Source organism: Oryx dammah, unplaced genomic scaffold (assembly GCF_014754425.2).
Source record: "Oryx dammah isolate SB20612 unplaced genomic scaffold, SCBI_Odam_1.1 HiC_scaffold_21, whole genome shotgun sequence".
NCBI classification, from domain to species: Eukaryota; Metazoa; Chordata; class Mammalia; order Artiodactyla; family Bovidae; genus Oryx; species Oryx dammah.
The window spans coordinates 61,496,028-61,517,319 of record NW_024070205.1 but is presented as its reverse complement, the minus strand read 5'-3'; the positions used below and the strand labels follow the sequence as shown (position 1 = coordinate 61,517,319).

The 21,292-nt window shown below is 40.5% G+C and overlaps 1 protein-coding gene across 1 annotated transcript in view; it reads right to left on the bottom strand.

Moving 5' to 3' along the window:
* USH2A (usherin) overlaps nt 1–21,292 on the bottom strand; it is a 922,740-nt gene that overhangs the window by 40,461 nt on the left and 860,987 nt on the right. Inside the window, exons 64-66 of the mRNA XM_040262869.1 lie at nt 12,235–12,444; nt 9,032–9,270; nt 7,722–7,930 (exon numbers count right to left, since the gene is read on the bottom strand). Coding sequence (XP_040118803.1) covers nt 7,722–7,930; nt 9,032–9,270; nt 12,235–12,444 — 658 coding nt within the window. The remainder of the gene's footprint in view (nt 1–7,721; nt 7,931–9,031; nt 9,271–12,234; nt 12,445–21,292) is intronic.

Genomic DNA, 21,292 nt, shown 5'->3' with positions numbered 1-21,292 from the left:
TGGGAAGGCGGGTGAAAAGAAAATCACTGGAACATGTGTGAAATGCTTTCTCAGCAATGTTGCACCTGGTTTCCAAAAAAAAACGCAAGATCAATGAAGAATGGTGTTTTATGCAATACAACTATTAACATACAGTGGTTCTGCTCATCAGCAGAGCCCCGAGCTCACATTTTGTTACATTTTCCTTCTTTTAACAGGTAAAGTATCCTTAACACTATTAACTCCAGCAGATAGCTATTTTTCATATCAAATCAATATTTATTGCTACAAAGCCCCAAGGACTAGATGAAGTTAATATATATTTTTTTCTCCCAACCAAACTGCTTAGATGGTGAATTATGTTCTTTTGGCACCCATTTATTTTTAAAGCTTTTTCTTGAACCGTTAGTTTGTTTTCTAAGATAGTTAAAAAGCCTTGCAAGTAGCAATTCGAGAATAATAATTCATTGCCTTGACTAATCAATCAATAGCACAGTACATTAGTACATAATCAAGTGCAGTCTCGTAAGTATTATATCAGATAGAGAAGTGACTTTGTATGCATTTAGCAGGAACACTCCCTTTAGCATTTTTCAGCTCCTTACTAAAATAAAGGAAGAACAAGCCTAAACGGAGGCTCATCTTCTAAATGAATCATTTTGGTAGCAACAAATGAAGGGCTACCATATCATCTTGTCAAGTCAGAAGAGATTTATTTCATGAGATCTCATTTGCTCCAAAATAATCAATACATTTGTAACAACACTGAGATCCAGCTATATATGAAATTGGCTTTTAGGAAAAGAGTGAGTGGAAGAAATAAATTGGGTATCCTTTTTTCTTTTAAAATCAAATCCATGTGTTGCTGATGTGGGGAAATATAACAAAATAAGAAATCATTAGCTATTGTGATCATAGATTAAACTAGGAAGACAAATTTGGTTCTCATTTTTCAAAATAAGATGAGAGGAAGATGCTTCCATAAACAGAGGAAAATGTTTCTGCAAATACTGAAGTAAGAAGTATCAAGTCATTTTTCAATACTGTTGAAAAATGTATTCATTTTTCATTTGAAAATGAAATGAAAGGCTCATTTGGCCTAATTGAGGCCAAATTGAGCCCTAATATCACAATGAAACATACTATTGTGTTTGTTGTGGTCTCACTCTTTCATTTAATTTCTGTAGATTTCCACTTCTCCCCTACATTGTAACAGTATAGATAAAGGGAAGGCTTGTAAATAGTACGAAAATAGAAAGATAGGGGCTTTATCTGCCTTGTAGGATGTGGAGATCTTCCTGAAGAAAAAAACAGTGTGATCAAACTATCAAAATAATCAGGAATAATGGATTTGGAGATTGAGAAAATGATAACTACTATTTCCATAAAGTAGTACAATGCACGTACAATAGAGTACTCGATGTACTTTTTCCAGTTACGCCGTAAAACAACCTTGTAAGAATTAGCTCCTAATTTTTCAGGGGAAGGGACTAAGTTTCAGAGATATTAAATAACTTGCAAAGGTCAACAGCTGGTAGGGGACCAAGGATCTGCACCCAGCCTTGCTTAACTCCAAAGGCTATGTTATTTTGTTGTAATCAATGTACATTTATTTAAAGCAGCATGATTTACTAATTCACTTTATGGGGGCACTCCAGTTCTGATTTGGTTCATCCTGATTGTTAAATATTTCAGGAGTTTTGTGAGTTGGTTATTGAACCCAGTCACTATTAAAAATTAAATCATGTAAACCTAAATATATTAAAACTAAGGTAATATTAAAACTTTGCATTTTAATATTTGTGCTCTTCAGGCTGTTTACATCTAGTGTCTCTGGAGGGTGGAAATATTATATAACAGTACACGGTCTCTTCCCAACTCTGTTCAGTGTGGTCACACTGGCAACTTAAAATCAGTCAAGTGGGAGTATTTACACTGTGGAAATTGGCAAGTCCTTCAAGTCATGACACTTTTTTCTCAAGAAGGCCAGCTGTTAAACATTTGTACCTCACCTCTGCTCTCGCACTGAAGGTGTAATTTAGGAAGAGAGGGCAGAATATGTTGCTAATGCTTTTCCAGAGCTTTACTGAGTGTACATGTGATTCAGTTCAGTTCAGTTGCTCAGTCGTGTCCGACTCTTTGCGACTCCATGAACCGCAGCACACCAGGCCTCCCTGTCCATCACCAACTCCTGGAGTTCACCGAAGCCAACGGACCTTTGTTGGCAAAGTAATGTCTCTGCTTTTTAATATGCTGTCTAGGTTGGTCACAACTTTCCTTCCAAGGAGGAAGTGACTTTTAATTTCATGGCTGCAATCACCATGTAGTGATTTTGGAGCCCAGAAAAATAAAGTCAGCCACTGTTTCTACTGTTTCCCCATCTATTTGCTATGAAGTGATGGGACCAGATGCCATGATCTTAGTTTTCTAAATGTTGAACTTTAAGCCAACTGTTTTTACTCTCCTCTTTCACTTTCATCAAGAGGCTTTTTAGTTCCTCTTCACTTTCTGCCATAAGGGTGGTGTCATCTGCATATCTGAGGTTATTGAGATTTCTCCCAGCAATCTTGATTCCAGCTTGTGCTTCTTCCAGCCCAGCGGTTCTCATGATGTACTCTGCATAGAAGTTAAATAAGCAGGGTGACAATATACAGCCTTGACGGACTCCTTTTCCTATTTGGAACCAGTCTGTTGTTCCATGTCCAGTGTTAACTGTTGTGTCCTGACCTGCATACAGTTTTCTCAAGAGGCAGGTTAGATGGTCTGGTATTTCCATCTCTTTCAGAATTTTCCACAGTTTATTGTGATCCACACAGTCAAAGGCATAGTCAATAAAGCAGAAATAGATGTTTTTCTGGAACTCTCTTGCTTTTTCGATGATCCAGCGGATATTGGCAATTTGATCTCTGGTTCCTCTGCCTTTTCTAAAATCATGTACATGTGATTACATTTATATAAAACTGCAAATGCTATCTTCAAAGCATCTTGTGGTTTGTGTTCTCTGATCCACATTTTCTCTCTGCTAGTTTGTATAATGAGTTAAAAGGAATATCAGTTCATTGCAGTTCAGTTGCTCAGTTGTGTCCGACTCTTTGCGACTCCATGAATCGCAGCACGCCAGGCCTTCCTGTCCACCACCAACTCCCAGAGTTCGCCCAGACTCACGTCCATTGAGTCAGGGATGCCATCCAGCCATCTCATCCTCGGTTGTCCCCTTTTCCTCCTGCCTCCAATCCCTCCCAGCATCAGAGTCTTTTCCAATGAGTCAACTCTTCACAAGAGGTGGCCAAAGTACTGGAGTTTCAGCTTTAGCATCATTCCTTCCAAAGAAATCCCAGGGCTGATCTCCTTGCAGTCCAAGGGACTCTCAAGACTCTTCTCCAACACCACAGTTCAAAAGCATCAATTCTTTGGCGCTCAGCCTTCTTCACAGTCCAACTCTTACATCCATACATGACCACAGGAAAAACCATAGCCTTGACTAGAAGGACCTTAGTCAGCAAAGTAATGTCTCTGCTTTTGAATATACTATCTAGGTTGGTCATAACTTTTATTCCAAGGAGTAAGCATCTTTTAATTTCATGGCTGCAATCACCATCTGCAGTGATTTTGGAGCCCGAAAAAATAAAGAAGGACACTGTTTCCACTGTTTCCCCATCTATTTCCCATGAAGTGATGGGACCGGATGCCATGATCTTCGTTTTCTGAATGTTGAGCTTTAAGCCAACTTTTTCACTCTCCTCTTTCACTTTCATCAAGAGGCTTTTTAGTTCCTCTTCACTTTCTGCCCTAGTATTTAAACCCACATGACAGCCAGTCATTTGTCGTGTTTTTCCATGTCTGTGGATCCAGTGAGCAGATTAAGAGAACCCTTTCTCCTTCAGTACTAATGCAACCTTTAGCCACTTCTCCAGTGTCAAGGAAGTTCTGATGCCTTCACTCACTCCATAAACAACACATTCTGGGTATCTAAGACACTCTGTCTAGTGCTAGAGATAAAATGGAGAGAATGAGGCTAAAGGAGGCACAGAATTAAGGGAGAAGATATAAGCTCTGTCAGGCAGTCTTCCAAACTCAAGCTGACTATGAGAAGCTCAAAGAGAGGTGTGGAAGCTGGGTATGGGGTTCTGGGTTTCAAGCCAAGGGCTCGGGGAGAAAGTGACCATTTGGGAGTCAGCCTTTGCAATGGAAGCCTTTGAAGAGATGAACTCCCCCGAAGAGGGAAGAGGTGGGACAGGAGAAGAAGAAGGAAAAAAGAGGGAAGGGGGAGGAAGGGAAAAGTGTGGGCAGAGAAAGTTTGGGGTTGAAGCTTAAAGAACTTGACTGGGGGAAGATCAACCAACAGAGTTGACTAGAATGGAACAGGGGCTTCTCTGGTGATCCAGAGGTTCAGAAGGTACGTGTGTGCTCAGTGACTCAGCTGTGTCCGACTCTTTGTGACCCCATGGCCTGCAGACCACCAGGTTCCTCTGTCCAGGGAATTTTTCAGGCCAGAATACTGGAGTGCCATTATTGCCATTTCCTCCTCCAGGGGATCTTCCTGACCCAGGGGATCCAACCCACTTTTCCTATGTCTCCTGCATTGGCAGGTGGATTTTTTACCACTGAATCTGCCTTGCAATATAGGGGATATGGGTTCAATTCCTGGTCAGGGAACTAAGATCCCACATGCTGCAGAGAATCTAAACCTGCACAGAGCCCATGCACCACAACTAGAGAGCCTGTGGCCGTCAACGGAAGATCCCACGTGACACACTGATGATCTTGACTGCCACAACTAGGACCTGATACAGCCAAATAAATAAATACGAAAAAAATAAAAGAAATAAAATTGAACACCCAAAGAGGCAGGAGGAAAACTGGGAGCAACTTGCCATGCAAAGTATGGAGAACCACTTTTTAACCAAGGATGGGAGTTGGTGATGGACAGGGAGGTCTGGCGTTGCAAAGAGTCGGACATGACTGAGCGACTGAACTGAACTGAACTGAGGGTTCAATCTCACTGAATGTTCCCAAGAAGTCAATGGTGAAAAATGCCCAATGGATTATCAGTGTGGAGGTCACAGGCAAATTTAGGAAGAGATTTTCATGCATGGACGAAGTAGAAATCAGTTGGGAGGAAGCTAAATAAAATGTGGGAAGAAAGAAAATGGGAAAGCACTTGAAGACCATTCTTTAGAAGAGTTGTGCCCTGGGGCAAGGATCTTGGCCAGGAATCAAAAGGGAAATAGAGTCTGTTTGCTTTGAAATTAGAAGGGTAAAACCAACAGTGATGTACTGAAGATTAGGGATAGAAAAACGGTGATCAGTAGTGATGGAAGTGTTGATTAAAACACAAGAGGAGGGTCTGTTTCAGATGGAAGGACCACCCCTTCCTGCCGTGTCCCTGAAGGGGATCATGGAGATGTAGGGCATGTGGCTGTCTGGGGCGGGAAGGAAGCCAATTACTAATCAATGACTTTTCCTTTCCTGGTGAATTATGAGGAAGGAGTTCTGCAGGCGGTGAGGTGGGTGAGGATGGTGAGGGCAGTGGGAACGGGGTGAGGAGCAGTGAGGGGTTGGAGGAGGGTGGAGAAGGTCTGAAATCTCTATTACAAATGGTAGGGGGCTAGTTGATCAGGTTAACACAGCAGTACCGAGGCTGCTGCTGAGCTGAGTGATCCTGAACTTAAGAGAAACACTTCCACTTTCTAAGTGTGGAAGATGGAAGGACCGAAGCACTAGCTTTAGGTCCTCACAGAGCCCCAGGAGCCTCAGTTCAGATTCTAACTGACGTGAACAGCATCCTGGAACTGTAGTGCCCAGTCCGTAGCCCTGCCTCAGCTTTCTCATCTGTAAATCTGGTTAATAATAGGACTTAACTTCATACATAGGTCTGCGGTAAGGACTATTTGTCAAATGCTTGAACAGTGCCAGCAATAAGCAAGCTCTTTAAAAATGACCTTTTGCTAACATCCTGCTATATTGTTGCTCAGGCACATTAAGGTCTTTGTATGAGGCACTGAATTTTCATGAATGTGTATCTCTCATTTTTAAAAATGTCAGTGTCAAATGAGATTATAATCTGTTACAATGTTTCTGGAAAGCAAATTTGCAATAAGTGTTCAAAAACTTAAAATACTTAAAATACCTGATGTAGTAAGTTCCATTTGCTGAAGCTAAATTCCATTTAAGAATATAATCAAACATGCACACAAAGATTTGTTCGTTTCTCACTACATTTATAAAAGGAAAATATTAGAGACAACTGGAATGGCTCAACTAATTCACACAATGGAATATTATACAGCCATTAACCTTGGTGGCTAAGAGTTTTTAATGCCATGGAAAATGCAAATAAAATAATATCAAGTATAAAAATCAGATATTAAATTTTCATTAGAGTATGATCTCAACCACGCAATAAAAGTTGCATAAAAAGGGATTAAAGGAATAAATTATGCCAACATATTAATGGTGGTTGCCTCTGGGTATAGTGGGATAATAAGCAAGACTGGCTTCATGGGTGGGTAACCCGTGTAGCTGCCCAGGGTCCCTCATGTAGAAGAATTATAGACTTAGTCTGATGCTCTGCTGTCATTGTCTTGAAGTTCTTAATGATTTCTGAACAAGGGACCCCATATTTTTATTTTCCAGTGAACCCCACAAACTACATAGCTGGTTCTAAGTACTTCTTAATACTTCTTGTATTTGCCAGTTTTAAAAAGTAGACATATAAACCTTATCAATTCTGTAAAGGAGTTATTTTATAGAAATATAAGGACACAATGATTAGTTAATTGCCCTTTTCTGCACTCAGGAGCCCTTGTGTTCTTCCTGGAAGGGCCAGATTTCAGTGCTTACTGGCAATGTGAGCGATTATGTCATTTGTAAGGAAAAGGAGTGACAAACTTTTCCAAAAAGTTATCTAAAAGCAAATATAGAAGGCTTCCCTGGTGGCTCCGTGGTAAAGAATCCACCTGCCAATGCAGGACTCATGGGTTCGAGCTCTGATCCAGGAAGATCCCACATGCCGTGGAGCAACTAAGCCGTGCACCACAGCTGCTGAGCCTGTGCTCTGCGCCCTCATGCTGCAGTTGCTGATGCCTGCATGCCTAGAGCCTGTGCACTGAAACGAGAGAAGCCACTGCAGTGAGAAGCCTGTGCACCACAACCATACAGCGCCCCCTGCTCACTGCGACTAGAGAAAAGCCCATGGAACAATGAAGACCCGGTACAGTCAAAATTAAATAAATAAAATCACCAAACTGGTTCATTAAAATTTTTAAAAATTACAAAAAAGTCATCTTCACTGTCTATTTTCATCTTACCCATATATTCACTTTCTCTAAATTGGTTTTAATCCCATTGCCACATGACAAATCTTCCTAAATTCTTTTTTTTTTTTTTTAAATTATTTGGCTGCATTGGGTCTTAGTTGTGGCAGTCAGGATCTTTGGTTACGGCATGCGGGATCTAGTTCCCTGACCAGGGATCAAATTTGGGGCCCCTCTTTGGGATCATGGAGTCCTAGCCATTGGACCACCAGGGAAGTCCTCCCTAAATTCTCTCTTGATCTCCATGTTATTTAATCCAATGGGCATTTCCTCCCGATAGTTGTCTTCATGGATGTCTCAGTAGCGTTCACTGGAACTGAACACTCAATCCCTTTAGCGAACTGTTTTCCCCTCCCTTCAGGACAAGCCTCCCCTCTGGCTGCCCTGCTGCCTCTCTGGCACATAGTAGCAGCCACTTCTACTCACATTCTTTTTGGGTGATGAAGCTGACCCATTCAGTGGCCGTGCTGCCCACCTCGTTGTGGGCCACCACCCTCAGCTTGTAGGTGGTGTAGGGCTGGAGACCCTCGAGGCTGGCTCTCTGCCCTGGCCCCCTGTACTTGGTCTCGGTTTGGCTGGGAGTACAGGGGGTCACTGAATCCGGAGGGCATGCCTTGTAGACTTGGAGCTCATAGCTGCAAGGAGAAGGGACACATAAAGAGGAAACAGTCAGTGGAATTAGTCTAACTCTCTTTTAAACCTGATAATGTTTAGTAAGAAGCCATTTTGCTTTCACCGAACCACCAGCACTTTAAAACTCCCACTTGTGGGAGACGGCTGTTTTCAGAAACACTTTATTTAACGCTGTTGGAAGTGGGCAGCAGATGGAACCAGAGAAATGATAAGAGAAGTCCCATGTATACACATGTTGCTGTTCACCCAGCAGTCAGGAATCCTTGTTGGTACAGATAAGATATTTCTCTTTTTGGAGGACAGTGATAAAACTTCTGTCGGAAAGAAAGAATATCTCTTCTCTCTACAGATTATTTTGAGTGAAATATATATCTTTGCTCTTTCAAACAGTGGTTCATTACAACACTTTAAATTACATCAAAGGAATTCTGATTCAGCCACTGAAGTTCCTTATGTTCTAGCTGAGCCCTGCAGAGTAAAAAATTCCAGGGAACTGTGAGGTGGAGCACATTCTTTCAATGAAGGGGAACACATTTCCTCAACTTTCTTTCATTGTTTTGGCAGCACACAGCAAGCCACAAAGGACCAGGGATTAAACTTGTGCCTCCTGCAGCGGAGGTATGTTCCCATAGCCACTGGACTGCTAGGAAAGTCCCTGGCTTGTGTTTCTTATTTTTGATGTTCACCTTTCTATCCTTAGCTGATTTTATGATTGAAATACTTTGTAAGGAATTTCACCACACATCGATTTATTTGTCTATTTTGCTATAAAGTGAAATGAAGTGTTAGTTGCTCAGTCGTGTCCAACTCTTTGCAACTTCAAGGACTGTAGCCCACCAGGTTCCCCTGTCCGTTGAATTCTCTAGGCAAGAATACCGGAGTGGGTTGCCATTTCCTTCTTCAGGGGATCTTCCCAAGCCAGGGGTCGAACTCAGGTCTCCTGCATTGCAGACAGCTTCTTCACTGTCTGAGCCACGTGGGAAGCCCATTTTGCTATAGGTACCTGTTCAATCAGCATGTCTTCCTGGGGAAGGTTGGGAAGCTAAAGGTCCGCGTACATGTTTTATTTTGGTTTATTTCTCCCTTTGGCTCTCCCACAGTACCTTTGAATAACACCGTTGGGGAACAGTGGCGGACTCCACTGGAAGGAGGCTGTCCTTGAGGCCAGCATCTGGATTTGCGGAGGGGACAATCCTGCGGGTGGAGCAGGAGGCGTTCTCAGCTCTGCTGTTGGCCCTTGGCTGCAACAATTGAAGCAAGTGCAGGCCTCCACCCCAATGGAGTAGGTTGTGAAGGGCTGCAGGCCGTGAAGAGTCTGCTGGGTGGCCAGGCCTTCAGCCAGCTGTAGAAGGAGAGAGAAGGCTAGATGAGGCCGGGTCGCAAATCACAGACAGTTGGTTCACTTTCATCATGTACCATACATTCTCTGAAAACAGTGCCTCGCTAGTTACTCTGGGAGCACCCTAGCATCCAGCACAGTACTTACCCTCAGGAATGACCAATGCAGGGGAGAGGCATGGCTTACACATGCCAAAAAATGCAATGAGATAATAGTTAGATAGAAGTTTGAGGCCACAGGATAGGAATCACAAGGCACAGTGTTGTCTGTTACCATAAAACTAGAAAATGGCACAAAGCTCACAAAATACTGACCAAGTTCTGTGACCCTCAGAATGATGTCTTTTTGAAAAAAATCTATCTTTGAATTATATTTCAAACTCAACATTTTCTAAGGTTCATATTCTGCCATTGTTACTTGTGTGGATCAATAATTTGGGTATCAAAACTCCCCTCAAATTCTATAGTTGAGTATCATGAGCTTGAAATATATTTTATATATCAGTCAGTTCAGTTCAGTTGTTTAGCTGTGTCCGACTCTTCTGTGACACCATGGACTGCAGCACGCCAGGCCTCTCTGTCCATCACCAACTCCCAGAGTTTACTCAAACTCATGTTCATTGAGTCAGTGATGCCCTCCAACCATCTCATCCTGTCATCCCCTTCTCCTCCTGCCTTCTATCTTTCCCAGCATAAAGGTCTTTTCCAATGAATCAGTTCTTTGCTCAAGGTGGCCAAAGTACTGGAGTTTCAGCTTCAGCATCAGTCCTTTCAATGAATTTTCAGGACTGTATTCCTTTAGGATTGACTGGTTGCATCTCCCTGGAGTCCAAGGGACTCTCAAGAGTCTTCTCCAACACCACAGTTCAGAAGCATCAATTTTTGGCACTCAGCTTTCTTAATGGTCCAACTCTTACATCCATACACGACTAGCAGAAAAATGATAGCTTTGACTAGATGGACCTTTGTTGGCAAAGTCATGTCTCTGCTTTTTAATACACTGTCTAGGTTGATCATAGCTTTTCTTCCAAGGAGCAAATGTCTTTTAATTTCATGGCTGCAGTCACCATCTGCAGTGATTTTGGAGCCCCCCAAAATAAAGTCTCCCACTGTTTCCATTGTTTCCCCATCAATTTGTCATGAAGTGCTGGGACTGGATGCCATGATCTTAGTTTTTTGAATATTGAGTATTAAGCCAAGTTTTTCACTCTCCTCTTTCACCTTCATCAAGAGGCTTTTTAATTCTTTGCTTTCTCTCATAAGGGTGGTGTCATCTGCATACCTGAGGTTATTGATATTTCTCCCTGCAATCTGAATTCCAGCTTGTGCTTCATTTAAACTGGTATTTCGCATGATGTACTCTATATAGAAGTTAAATAAGAAGGATGACAATATATAGCCTTGATGTACTCCTTTCCTGATTTGGAACCAGTCTGTTGTTCCATGTCCACTTCTAACTGTTGCTTCTTGACCTCCATATAGATTTCTCAGGAGGCAGGTCAGGTGATCTGGTATTCCCGTCTCTTCAACAATTTTCCACAGTTTGTTATGATCCACACGGTCAAAGGCTTTGGCGTAGTCAATAAAGCAGTAGTAGATACTTCTCTGAAACTCTCTTGCTTTTTCAATATATTTATATATATTTAAGAGTTTGAAAGTCCATATGTTTCTCTAAAGGTGTTGTTCTATACAAAATATACTTTTTTCCTCAGTTACTTTTGTTGCATTATAAACTTTTTCGTTTATCTGGAGCTAATGTTTTTTACCTTATTGTGGTTTTAATAAGTGCTCTTTGGAACAGAAGAGCTCCGAAACTGGAAACTCATTTTCACATTAACATAAGCAACATTTAATTATGAAGAGCTACCTGTTATTTAGAAAAATGTATACAAGGCACTCCAAATATAAATTATTTTAGTTTATTAATATTATCATTTTATAAGCATGGATAATCATGGGTTGATTGTATTTACATCATCTATATTTATTGAATCGGAAGCCTTGTTGAAAATATGCTAATATTTCTTTAACATTCAATACGAGACTTCCTTGCATGTGAATGATCTTTTGAAATTGTGTTTCCATACTTGGCATGCTGGCCTCAAAGGATTTCTCCACACTTGCCAAAATTGTTCCCTCAATCAGTCTAAATAATTTATCATGTAATACTGGGATGTGCACAATTTCTCTATGAGGTTTGTGTGAACAAAGTATTATAATCTATACTTATTCATGAGAAATGTGAGAGTGAGACCAGCTGTCCTGCAGAGAAAAGAGACTTCATCTCTAGGATGGTAGTCTCTTGGTTTAAATAATGCAGGAACCAGACTAGTTGATTACTAGTGTCCTTTTCAGCCAGTGGCTGGGCTAAAACCCAATGTGAAAGGTGATTTCTCATGACAGGACTGTCTTATCTCCTCAATGTGCCCCAAATGTGTTATTGCATGAACAGTGGAGTAGGGCTGAGCTGAACCATTCTGTTGTCTTTTCCAAAGACCTAGAACTTTCTCGAAAGACTGAGTTTTCAGTGTGTTATTAGAGATTTGCTCATGCCAATGGGGATTCTGAGGTTTTCCTTTGCTCTATTTTTTTCCCTTTTCATATTAACATTTACATCACTGACAAAGACTGTTTCTTGGCCCCTTACTACAAGCCACTACTATGTTAAGTGCCTGACATGTGTATCCTAATTAAATTCATTCAATTAACTTGATTATCTCTAAGGTCTTATGCTTCTTGCAAGATCGGTGCAGTCTTGAATACCACCTTTAGCCCTCCTCACCCCAAGCATTTACATATCTTCTGTATGTTTCCTGATGCTATTTCTTTGCAGTGGGATCTTTGTGTCACTAAGGTCACCACAGGGCAACTGAGAACAGATGGATAAGAAAGAAGGATCAAGGCTAACAAAAAGCAAGGGCACCAAGCTTGATTATTTAAGTGAACCAATCAGAATACTGCTGCTCACCACTGTCTGGGCCGCACTGGTGCTCCTGGAGAACAATCTGTAGAGAGTGACAATCCCGTTGGGCTTCCGGGGGGCACTGATGTTGACCACTGCTTGGGTGGCAGAAACCACGTGGAACTTGGGGGCCCTGAGACCTTCTGGGGGGGCAGGTCCAGTTCTACACCGCGTCCAGCTGCTGGGGGCTTTTCCTGCTGAATTCACGGCCCAGACCTCCAAAGAGAAATCAGTAAGACCCATCAAAAGCATGGTAACCTCAAGCTGCAAAGAAGCTGGCAACCAGAGCAATTGAACACAACAGAATGAGAGACACTGTGATTTTGGAACTTCACAATCACAAAGGAGGGCAGGTCTTCCCTCTTTTTAGCCTTTGACCCTGTGAACAACAGAGGGGCTGATTAGAACCTCGGGTTTCCAAATGCAATCAGCTGATTTAAGCCTAATGAAAAGCTGTTCATCCTTGTGCGGGGCGTGGAGTGATTTTTGTTAGCTTCTGCAAACTGGATGGATCTGCAGACTCCATAAAACTCAGCAATTCTTAAACCCTGTCCTCACTCAATCTGCATGAAAATTAAATTTTCCTTTCATCAAGGAGGGAATAAACATATGGAAGGAGGTATAATCTTATTTATCAAGCACCATTTGTATAATTAAACACGAATATCCTAAAAGGTTGCCTTAGGTCATTATTTGCATGAGTAAGTAATTTGTAGAATGTCAGGTACAATAGACAGAGTAGATGGATGTGTGAATGGATAGGGTTAAATTAGGCCCAATAATAGCCAACTACACAGTGATCAATCAGGATGATAGATCTAAATGGCAATACGAGCGGACTGTCTGCATGTTTAAGAGTAGGAGTCTTACTTAGTAAGCTTTCATGTTGGGCAAGTCTAACTTCAGGAAAATTTTTCTGCATTTGGTGTCTTTGTTTGTGTGTCTGTGTATACACACACATATATGCACATACATGAATATTATAATTCATATAATACATATGATATATAATTATCTATTTATAACATATATATATGTGTATTTAATTATATATATTTGTTTTGAGCTTTTAAAGGCAAGTCTTGAAAACTTGATTCTACAGTACACGTGTTCTAGGTGTGTGATGTTAAAAGAGCATGTGGAATGTTCAAATGCAAGATATTTAGGAAACACTGTAGGAGAATACTTTGCAGTGAGAGTTTAGTTTCATTTTTATTTTGCTTTCACAGCAGTAATATCTTTAAGAGAATTTAATGAATATCAGAGAGATTTCAGCAGTTAGGCTAACTCCTATCAATGTTTCTGTACTTTTTTTTTTTTTTTTTTTGGCAGATTTCTCTAAAAGTTATCTTTCTGATGTTGAATTGTTCTTGAATTACGGTCAAGAGCAAATCTCCAGGCTGTTGCTGACGGGATTGCCAGAAGCCCTGTTTTTCACCCCTGGTTTTATTGAGAAATAATTAATATACATGCCCCATTTTAAAAAGAGATAACTAACCTACTTACTAAGTAGAGCCTGCTCTTTTCAGTGCTCTGATCCATTGCTCCCATCATGTGGATAATAATCACTCATATTTGTATAAATTTTATGGTACAAGACACTTTAACAAATGTTCACTGACTAGGTCCTCACAAACACAACTTTGTAAGGTGGCTGGAGAGTATATTATTGGCCCCTTTTACAGATGAGGAAATCAAGCCTTTGAAATGTGACTCTCTTGTTCAAGGTGACAGAAGTCACAAGACCTGAAACTAGAATTCTACTCTCCAGGAAATTTTATTGCTCTTTCCAGTAAGCTGTGCTTTTGATTCCGTATGTCATTCATACAAATAAATAAGATACTCAGGATTATGAATATTAAATGACTTGTCTATAGACAATTACCTCCAATTCTGGATTAGGTAAAATCTCAGCTTGCAAGGGTAAACAGGCATACCCAGGTTGCCTTGAATGACGAAGGTTTGTTTTGATAGACCCAGGGAAGTAAGGAGCATAAAACTGTCTTAGCAATGCGAGAGCCAGGTTCCATGGAAACCAGGGTCCAGGGCAGAACACAACAGCTGTTCTTACCACCCTCTCTGGAACAGCCATGGTCAGTCTTACAACAGGGAGAGTAGCTATAGGAAATAACTGATGAGGAGGTCAGACTGTAAGGCTGATGAGAAAGAGCCTCTGACTTCAGTCTGCTCCAGACTAACCTCTTTTACTGAAAATTTCTTTCTGGAGGGTAGGAAAGCAGTTTTGGTTACACAATAAGTGACAAAGTTTGAAAAGAAAATAAATATTCTTGAGAAAGGGATGCAAAACAAGGTGAACACGCTATCAAACTCTTTGCCAAGTGTAAGGCTTCGGTTGGTAATTTACGTGCATACAGGATTTTTAGTAGGGGCCACAAAGGATGGAGAAGAACACAAGGAGGAAAGTGCAACTGGGTTTGACAAAATAAAAATTCAGCAAGCTGCCTATTAATTTGCGCTCAGTCACTCAGTCGTGTCCAACCCTTGAAGACCCCATGGACGATAGCCCACCAGGCTCTTCTGTCCATGAGTTTTTCCAGGCAAGAATACTAGAGTGTGTTGCCATGCCCTCCTCCAGGGGATCTTCCTGACCCAGGGATCAAACCTGCGTCTCCTGCATGGGCAGGCGGATTAACTACTGAGCACCAAATCTATCAAGGCTTTTTAATGCTCACGCTGGCAGTTAGGTCTAGACCTCATGCCTTTCTGTGTTGCGTGAGTTTTTATGGGGTGAAGTTCTAGGTCCAAAATATAATTTAACCCACGGTATTTTAAAACACTTGAGTCTCAGTAATGTATTTTACTGTATTTCTCTAGAAATATTAAAAAAACAAAAACAAAAAACTGGGCCTTACAGAATTCCCCATCAGTAACTGGGAATGAATGTAGGCTCTAGTGTCTTTTGTCTTTGAGAAGAGACCTTCATAATACGGTGCTTTTTTCCTAGTCTTTCTTTTTAGTATTCAATCAATTTGAGATCAAAATAGCATTCATATAAATCAACATGCTTATGCAAAGCAGGAGCAGCCTATTTACATGAGCTCCTCTGAAAATGAAAGCAGTTACAGTGAAGAAAGCTGTGCTAATGAAGCTTTATGGATTTCTCAAGACTTGTACCACAAGGCAGTATCTCTTATGCCAAACTACCAGAAGAAAAGGCAGAAAGAAGCTGTCACTGATTCTCTTTCTCTCTTTCTCTCTCTCAAGGTAAAAAGTCCTTTAGCTAAAAATCGCTGTAGAATTTTGTCTATGCCCAGCTAAACAGGAGATAAAGCAACTAAAGTATAGCTTAAGGTACAGGATAAAAATACTAACAGATTGTGCTTATGGTTTATTTTTACTGAGAAATAATGGCCCAAAGATTTAGCTCCATCTTTATATGGTAGATAAAAAGCAGAGATCTTGTATGGGGAAATGTGAGTAGTATACTCTGATCTTCTATTTTTAATGAACCTATAAAAACATTAAGAAATGAGATATCTGGAGAACAGAGGTAGAGTTGCCTACTTAGTCTGTCTATCTAGCTACCTATCAGGTTGGCAAAAAAGTTCATTTGCATTTTTCCATAGATGTTATGAAAAAACTTGAATGAACTTTTGGCTAACACAATATCTATATCTATCTGCCACCTATCTACCTCTTATTTACCTAACTAATAAACCAACCCACCTGATTTGTATTCCAAGATCCTCTCACATATTCTTGTTGCTGTTGTTTAGTCACTAAGTCACATCTGACTCTTTGTGACCCCATGGACTGTAGCCTGCCAGGCTCTTCTGTCCATGAGATTTCCCAGGCAAGAACACTGGAGTGGGTTGCCATTTCCTTTTCCAGGGGATCTTCCTGATTCAGGGATCCAACCTGCATCTCCTTGTATTACAGGTGGATTCTTTACCACTGAGCCACCAGGGTATATAAACAATGTATGAGTTACTCAGAAAAAAGAAGGGACTTTTTAAGAGTTGAAAACTAAAGTATAGTTATGAATTTCATGCTCAAGAGTGAAAAAAAGTACGGATACATTTCATCTTTTGTTTATGCAAAATATCCTCACACTCACACTATCTAGTTGAACATATTTATCCTTTGATAATAAAAAAAAATTAAAGGTGATTAAAGTTTCTATTTATCATTTGGGTTTAAGGAATATTTGCACATGTGCACATATATACACACACACATACAACACACACACCCACACATTATAACTGTAAGAGTTAGGAATTTCCCAACTTAGAGCTATTAATTAGAACAGGTTAGGGCTGGCTGAGATGAGGTGCTTTCCTCTCCAAGGTTTTGGGTGAAACCATGAAAGGAGTTACAATGTAAGAGGATGTCATAGAAAACATAGATTAAATATTTGAATAAATTAAAAATAACTAAAATGATCTAACCCCAAATTTTCTGACTGACTAGCAAAAGAATAGATCTATTTGTTTTCAATCTAGTTTTTGTTATCTAACTAGTGACTATCACCAACCTTATGCTGTTGCCCATTAAAGATAAAATTGTTCTTTTATTTATCCTCTGCCCACTTTCCCAGCCTCTTAGGACTAATTACTATATGTTGCTTTAAAAAGTTTTAATTACATGAAATGTCAACATCTGCCACCATGCTGCCCAAATCTCACTGCTGTGGAAACAATGGGTTCAATTGTTTGTCCTCTGTTGAAAACTGCCTTTTACAAATCTTCCTTCCGAGGAGTCTTTGTCCAAACGTGCTCCTTGGCTATTATCTTCAGAATGCTTTCCTGTAAGAGAATTTCTAGTGAAACGATCTCAGAACCTGCCTTTTAAAAAGATTTCTAAGTGATTCTTGTGCCCAGTCTTGTTTGAGAAACACAGAGCTATTCCCTACAGAACCAGGTACAGAAAAAATACAGTTTTCGTTTTCAATTTCTATTCACATGTTGTCTATTCAGAATTGCACTTTGCATTACTTCTGTCATTACCTTCAGCCATTCAAATAAGCACACAGCATGTATCTGGCTGAATATGTTACAATTGCAATGATCATCAACTGAGTTTATTACAGTGGCCAGAGTTCCGAACAAACCAGAGTTCACTAGCTTTTGTAGAATGACCATTTGGCACCTAGTTCTCACTTCAGGTGCAAATTGCTTGAAATACTGTTATTTCTAGAACTTGCTGGGTATTTGTCCTCCCGTGGAGCCCAGATGAACATTATTAACTATTTTAAAAGGTACTTAATTCCTCTCACCCAATATTTTCCCTCCTAATTTTATTCCAGAGGGAAAGCAAGAGTTTGTGAACAGAAACATCTATAACAAACTCTGAAGAAGAGAAAGAGAAGGAATCACGACTCCAGTGAGGATGAAAGAAGAGAGATGCTTTAGAAACCTTAGCGTGGGGGCCCATTGGGTGCTTATATTAATGACCTAACTATTCTTTAGCAAAATTTCCATGCTTAACTGTAGTTTTCATTTTAATTCTTTGTCTCACTCAATGGCTCATAACTTTCTCAAATAACATTCCCCAGCCATAACTTTCTCAAATAACATTCCCCAGGACTAATATTTTCCAAGTGCAGTCTTAGTGCAAAGAGAAATTCTTAATGTAAAATTTCAGGGTTTCTTAATTGTAAAAATACCTTATGATTCTTTTGGTTGAGGAAATGCTACAAGTCTTGATAAGACCAAGAGAACAAACCTAGCAATGCTTTCTATACAGTTAGTATCCAGTTGATGTCTACTTGGTCATATATTTGTTATCATTTTCCATATAAAAATGGACCATAGGAATAATGGGACTTTCCTAGTGGCTCAGAGATAAGGAATCTGCTTGCAATGCAGGAGACTCGGGTTCAATCCCTCGGTCAGGAAGATACCCTGGAGAAATGAGAACAACCCACTCCAGCATTCTTGCCTCAAGAATTCCATGGAGTAGAGCCTGGCTGGCTACAGTCCATGGGGTTGCAGAGTCAGACACAACTGAGCGACTAACACACGCACATAGGAATAACCAAATTCAGCCAGTGATCTTTCACAAAACCCCTCTTATCTGATGACTCCTACTGTAAGTGACAGTGGCTGTCCTTCCCCTTGAAGCATTTTGAGATTTTGCACTTTTTTCCAGGCTGTTTATTACAAGTTGAAGTATAACTGTGACTCTCATAGGATTAATACACGGAGGAATTTTTCAGGTCTCTGCAACTTCTGTGATATTCTATAACATACTTCCTTGTGGAATAATGACAATTCTTGATAAAACAGAAACATTTCAACAATATTGTTTCATCAAGCAGCACTAGGGATGCAACATTATTTACAAAAACTGGAGAATATGAATATATTTTCATGACAATTCACATCAGAAACAAACGAGTCCAACATGAACAGCCATGCCAGTAATTAATAAGAAGAGTAAATAGGTTACATGTTAACAGGCAAACAATTAAATTATTTGTTTCCTAGGGGCATGTAATGAGATTGTGATCACACTCCCAGGAGAGAGACAAATAGATATTAAAAAGGTCTTTCCAATACCTATATTGGCTAAGGCCAACAGCTAATTCAATAGATTCGATCAAAATCACCTCTTCTTTCACTGCTCCTGATTTATGACTTGGGCTGCAGTTAGTCATCACTCATTGCAGTTTGCTCTCCAGCGCTCATAAATTATGCCTCATAAATAAAAAGATACAATCAAGGAAATCATATCAATTCATCTGCAACCTTGGAGTACATTTTCCCATGGCATTCGCATCAATGCCTTTTTAAAGGGTAGCTTGCCATGGGTTTTGAGTATGCTCAAAGAGCAACACACCAAAATAGGCTTTGCCAGAACTGAGGTTAAGAGAGACTAAAAAGAGAAGGCAATAAATCTGAAATGATATGATGATGATAAGATATTTTCTTAAAAATTTCATTAACAGTCCTGCAGGCTGCATTCATAAAGGAATCACTGGCTAAAAAGCTCTGGGTAGCTATCTGTTTAACCATCTACCTATCTGATTTTCTTTCATCATCAAATGGACTTTTTTCAGCATCTTTGTTTGCATGGTGCTTTGCCGGGTCCATTATAGTTATGCTTTTACAGATATGGTCCTTGCATTCCAGGCTCCTTTAATCTAAAACACTTTGCATCAGGCAAGATGGAACATGATTTTAATTGAATTCTGGGACCCAGGGGAAGAAGGGTACAGCAGAACACTGTGTTCGCTTCTACTGGTGCTTTTGAAATTCAGAGATGTGAAGCTAGTAAAGAGATTACAAGACATTTTCCGCACTGGAAATGGATGTCTTCTGTCATTACTGCTCAGCACACAGCCATGTCCTTTGGAGGTGCTCAATAAATATGAATGGCTCTTTTCTAAAATGTAAGAAGAGGAAAACTGGCTTCCATATTAGTGGAGAATACTGAAATTAGCTTCCATTTGACGTTTGTAATGATAATGAAAATTTGGAACTTACAATACTCCCTTTTAATTGCTGCGTTTGCTCTCCCTGAGAGAAACCAGGAACTCAGTCCTGTCCCGCTCTCATGGAGGATATGTAAAAGTCGTTCATGGGTTTAGTGAGCAACTATACTTGTATAAGGGTATTACATGTGCTGATTTACTTCATCCTCTCAACATCCTGTGAGGGGCTATCAGCATCATAACCAGTTAACACACAAGGAAACAGAGGCACAGAGACGTTTACATAGCTTGGTAAGTGGTAGGGCCAGCCTTGTCATACAGGTATGTGAGGTAAAAGCTTGAGCTCTCTGCTTTTTCTATTGAAGGAGGTCCTAGATAGACACCTCTTCTATGTGTTTGAGATACTGCCCTGAGGCTGCTGTCGAACTCTGCACAGACTGGCTGTTTCACAGAGAGAAGCCCTAAAATGAAGTGGTGGAAATGACCGCAAACATCACAGTATCCATATCTGCTGCTACATATCATGCTTTAAACAATACTTCCTGTTATACAGAGGCAAATTCTAGTCAAATACTTTCCCTACTGCTCCAAACATGTATAAAGTAAAAGTGAAAGTTGCTCAGTCATGTTTGACTCTTTGCAACCCCGTCGACTATAGCCCGCCAGGCTCCTCTGTCCATGAAATTCTCTGGGCAAGAATACTGGAGTGGGTAGCCTTCTCCAGAGGATCTTCCCAACCCAGGGATTGACCCCAAGACTCCCATATTGCAGGTGGATTACCATCTGAGCCACCAGGGAAGCCCAAGAATACTGGAGTGGGTGGGTAGCCTATCCTTTCTCCAAGTGATCTTCCTGACCCAAGAATCAAACCAGTGTCTCCTGAATTGCAGGCAGATTCTTTACCAGCTGAGGTACTAGGGAAATCCATATAAATGCTCTTAAATGGCAGGAGAGTTCCAGAAAAACATCTACTTCTGCTTTATTGACTATGCCAAGCCGTTGACTGTGTGGATCACAACAAACTGTGGAAAATTCTTCAAGAGATGAGAATACCAGACCACCTTACCTGCCTCCTGAGGAATCTGTATGCAGGTCAAGAAGCAAAAATTGGAACCGGACATGGAACAACGGACTGATTCCAAATTGGGAAAGGAAGATGTCAAGTCTGTATATTGTCACCCTGCTTATTTAACTTACATGCAGAGTACATCATGGGAAATGCCAGTCTGGATGAAGCACAAACTGGAATCAAGATTACCGGGAGAAAACAATAACCTCAGATATGCAGATGACACCACCCTTGAGGCAGAAAGTGAAGAGGAACTAAAGAGCCTTTGATGAAAGTGAAAGGGGAGAATGAAATAGTTGGCTTAAAACTCAACATCACCAAAGGGTGGGAAGACCACCTAATCCATCCTCTAACCCAACCCTGGGCATGCCTCTACCCTCACCCCGTATAAGGAACCAGCTTGTCCCTACCGTCAGTGAGCTAGCAAGGGAAACTGTTACTTGTTCTTGCTCCCCCTGCTATAGCAGGGGCTCCAATAAAGCATTGTCTGAATTTTTTTTTCTGGCCTCTGATCAATTTTTATTGATTAAGGAGGTCAAGAACTCTGGTGGGTAAAACTAAAATACTAAGGTAAGGTTTTTTTTCATCCCAATTTT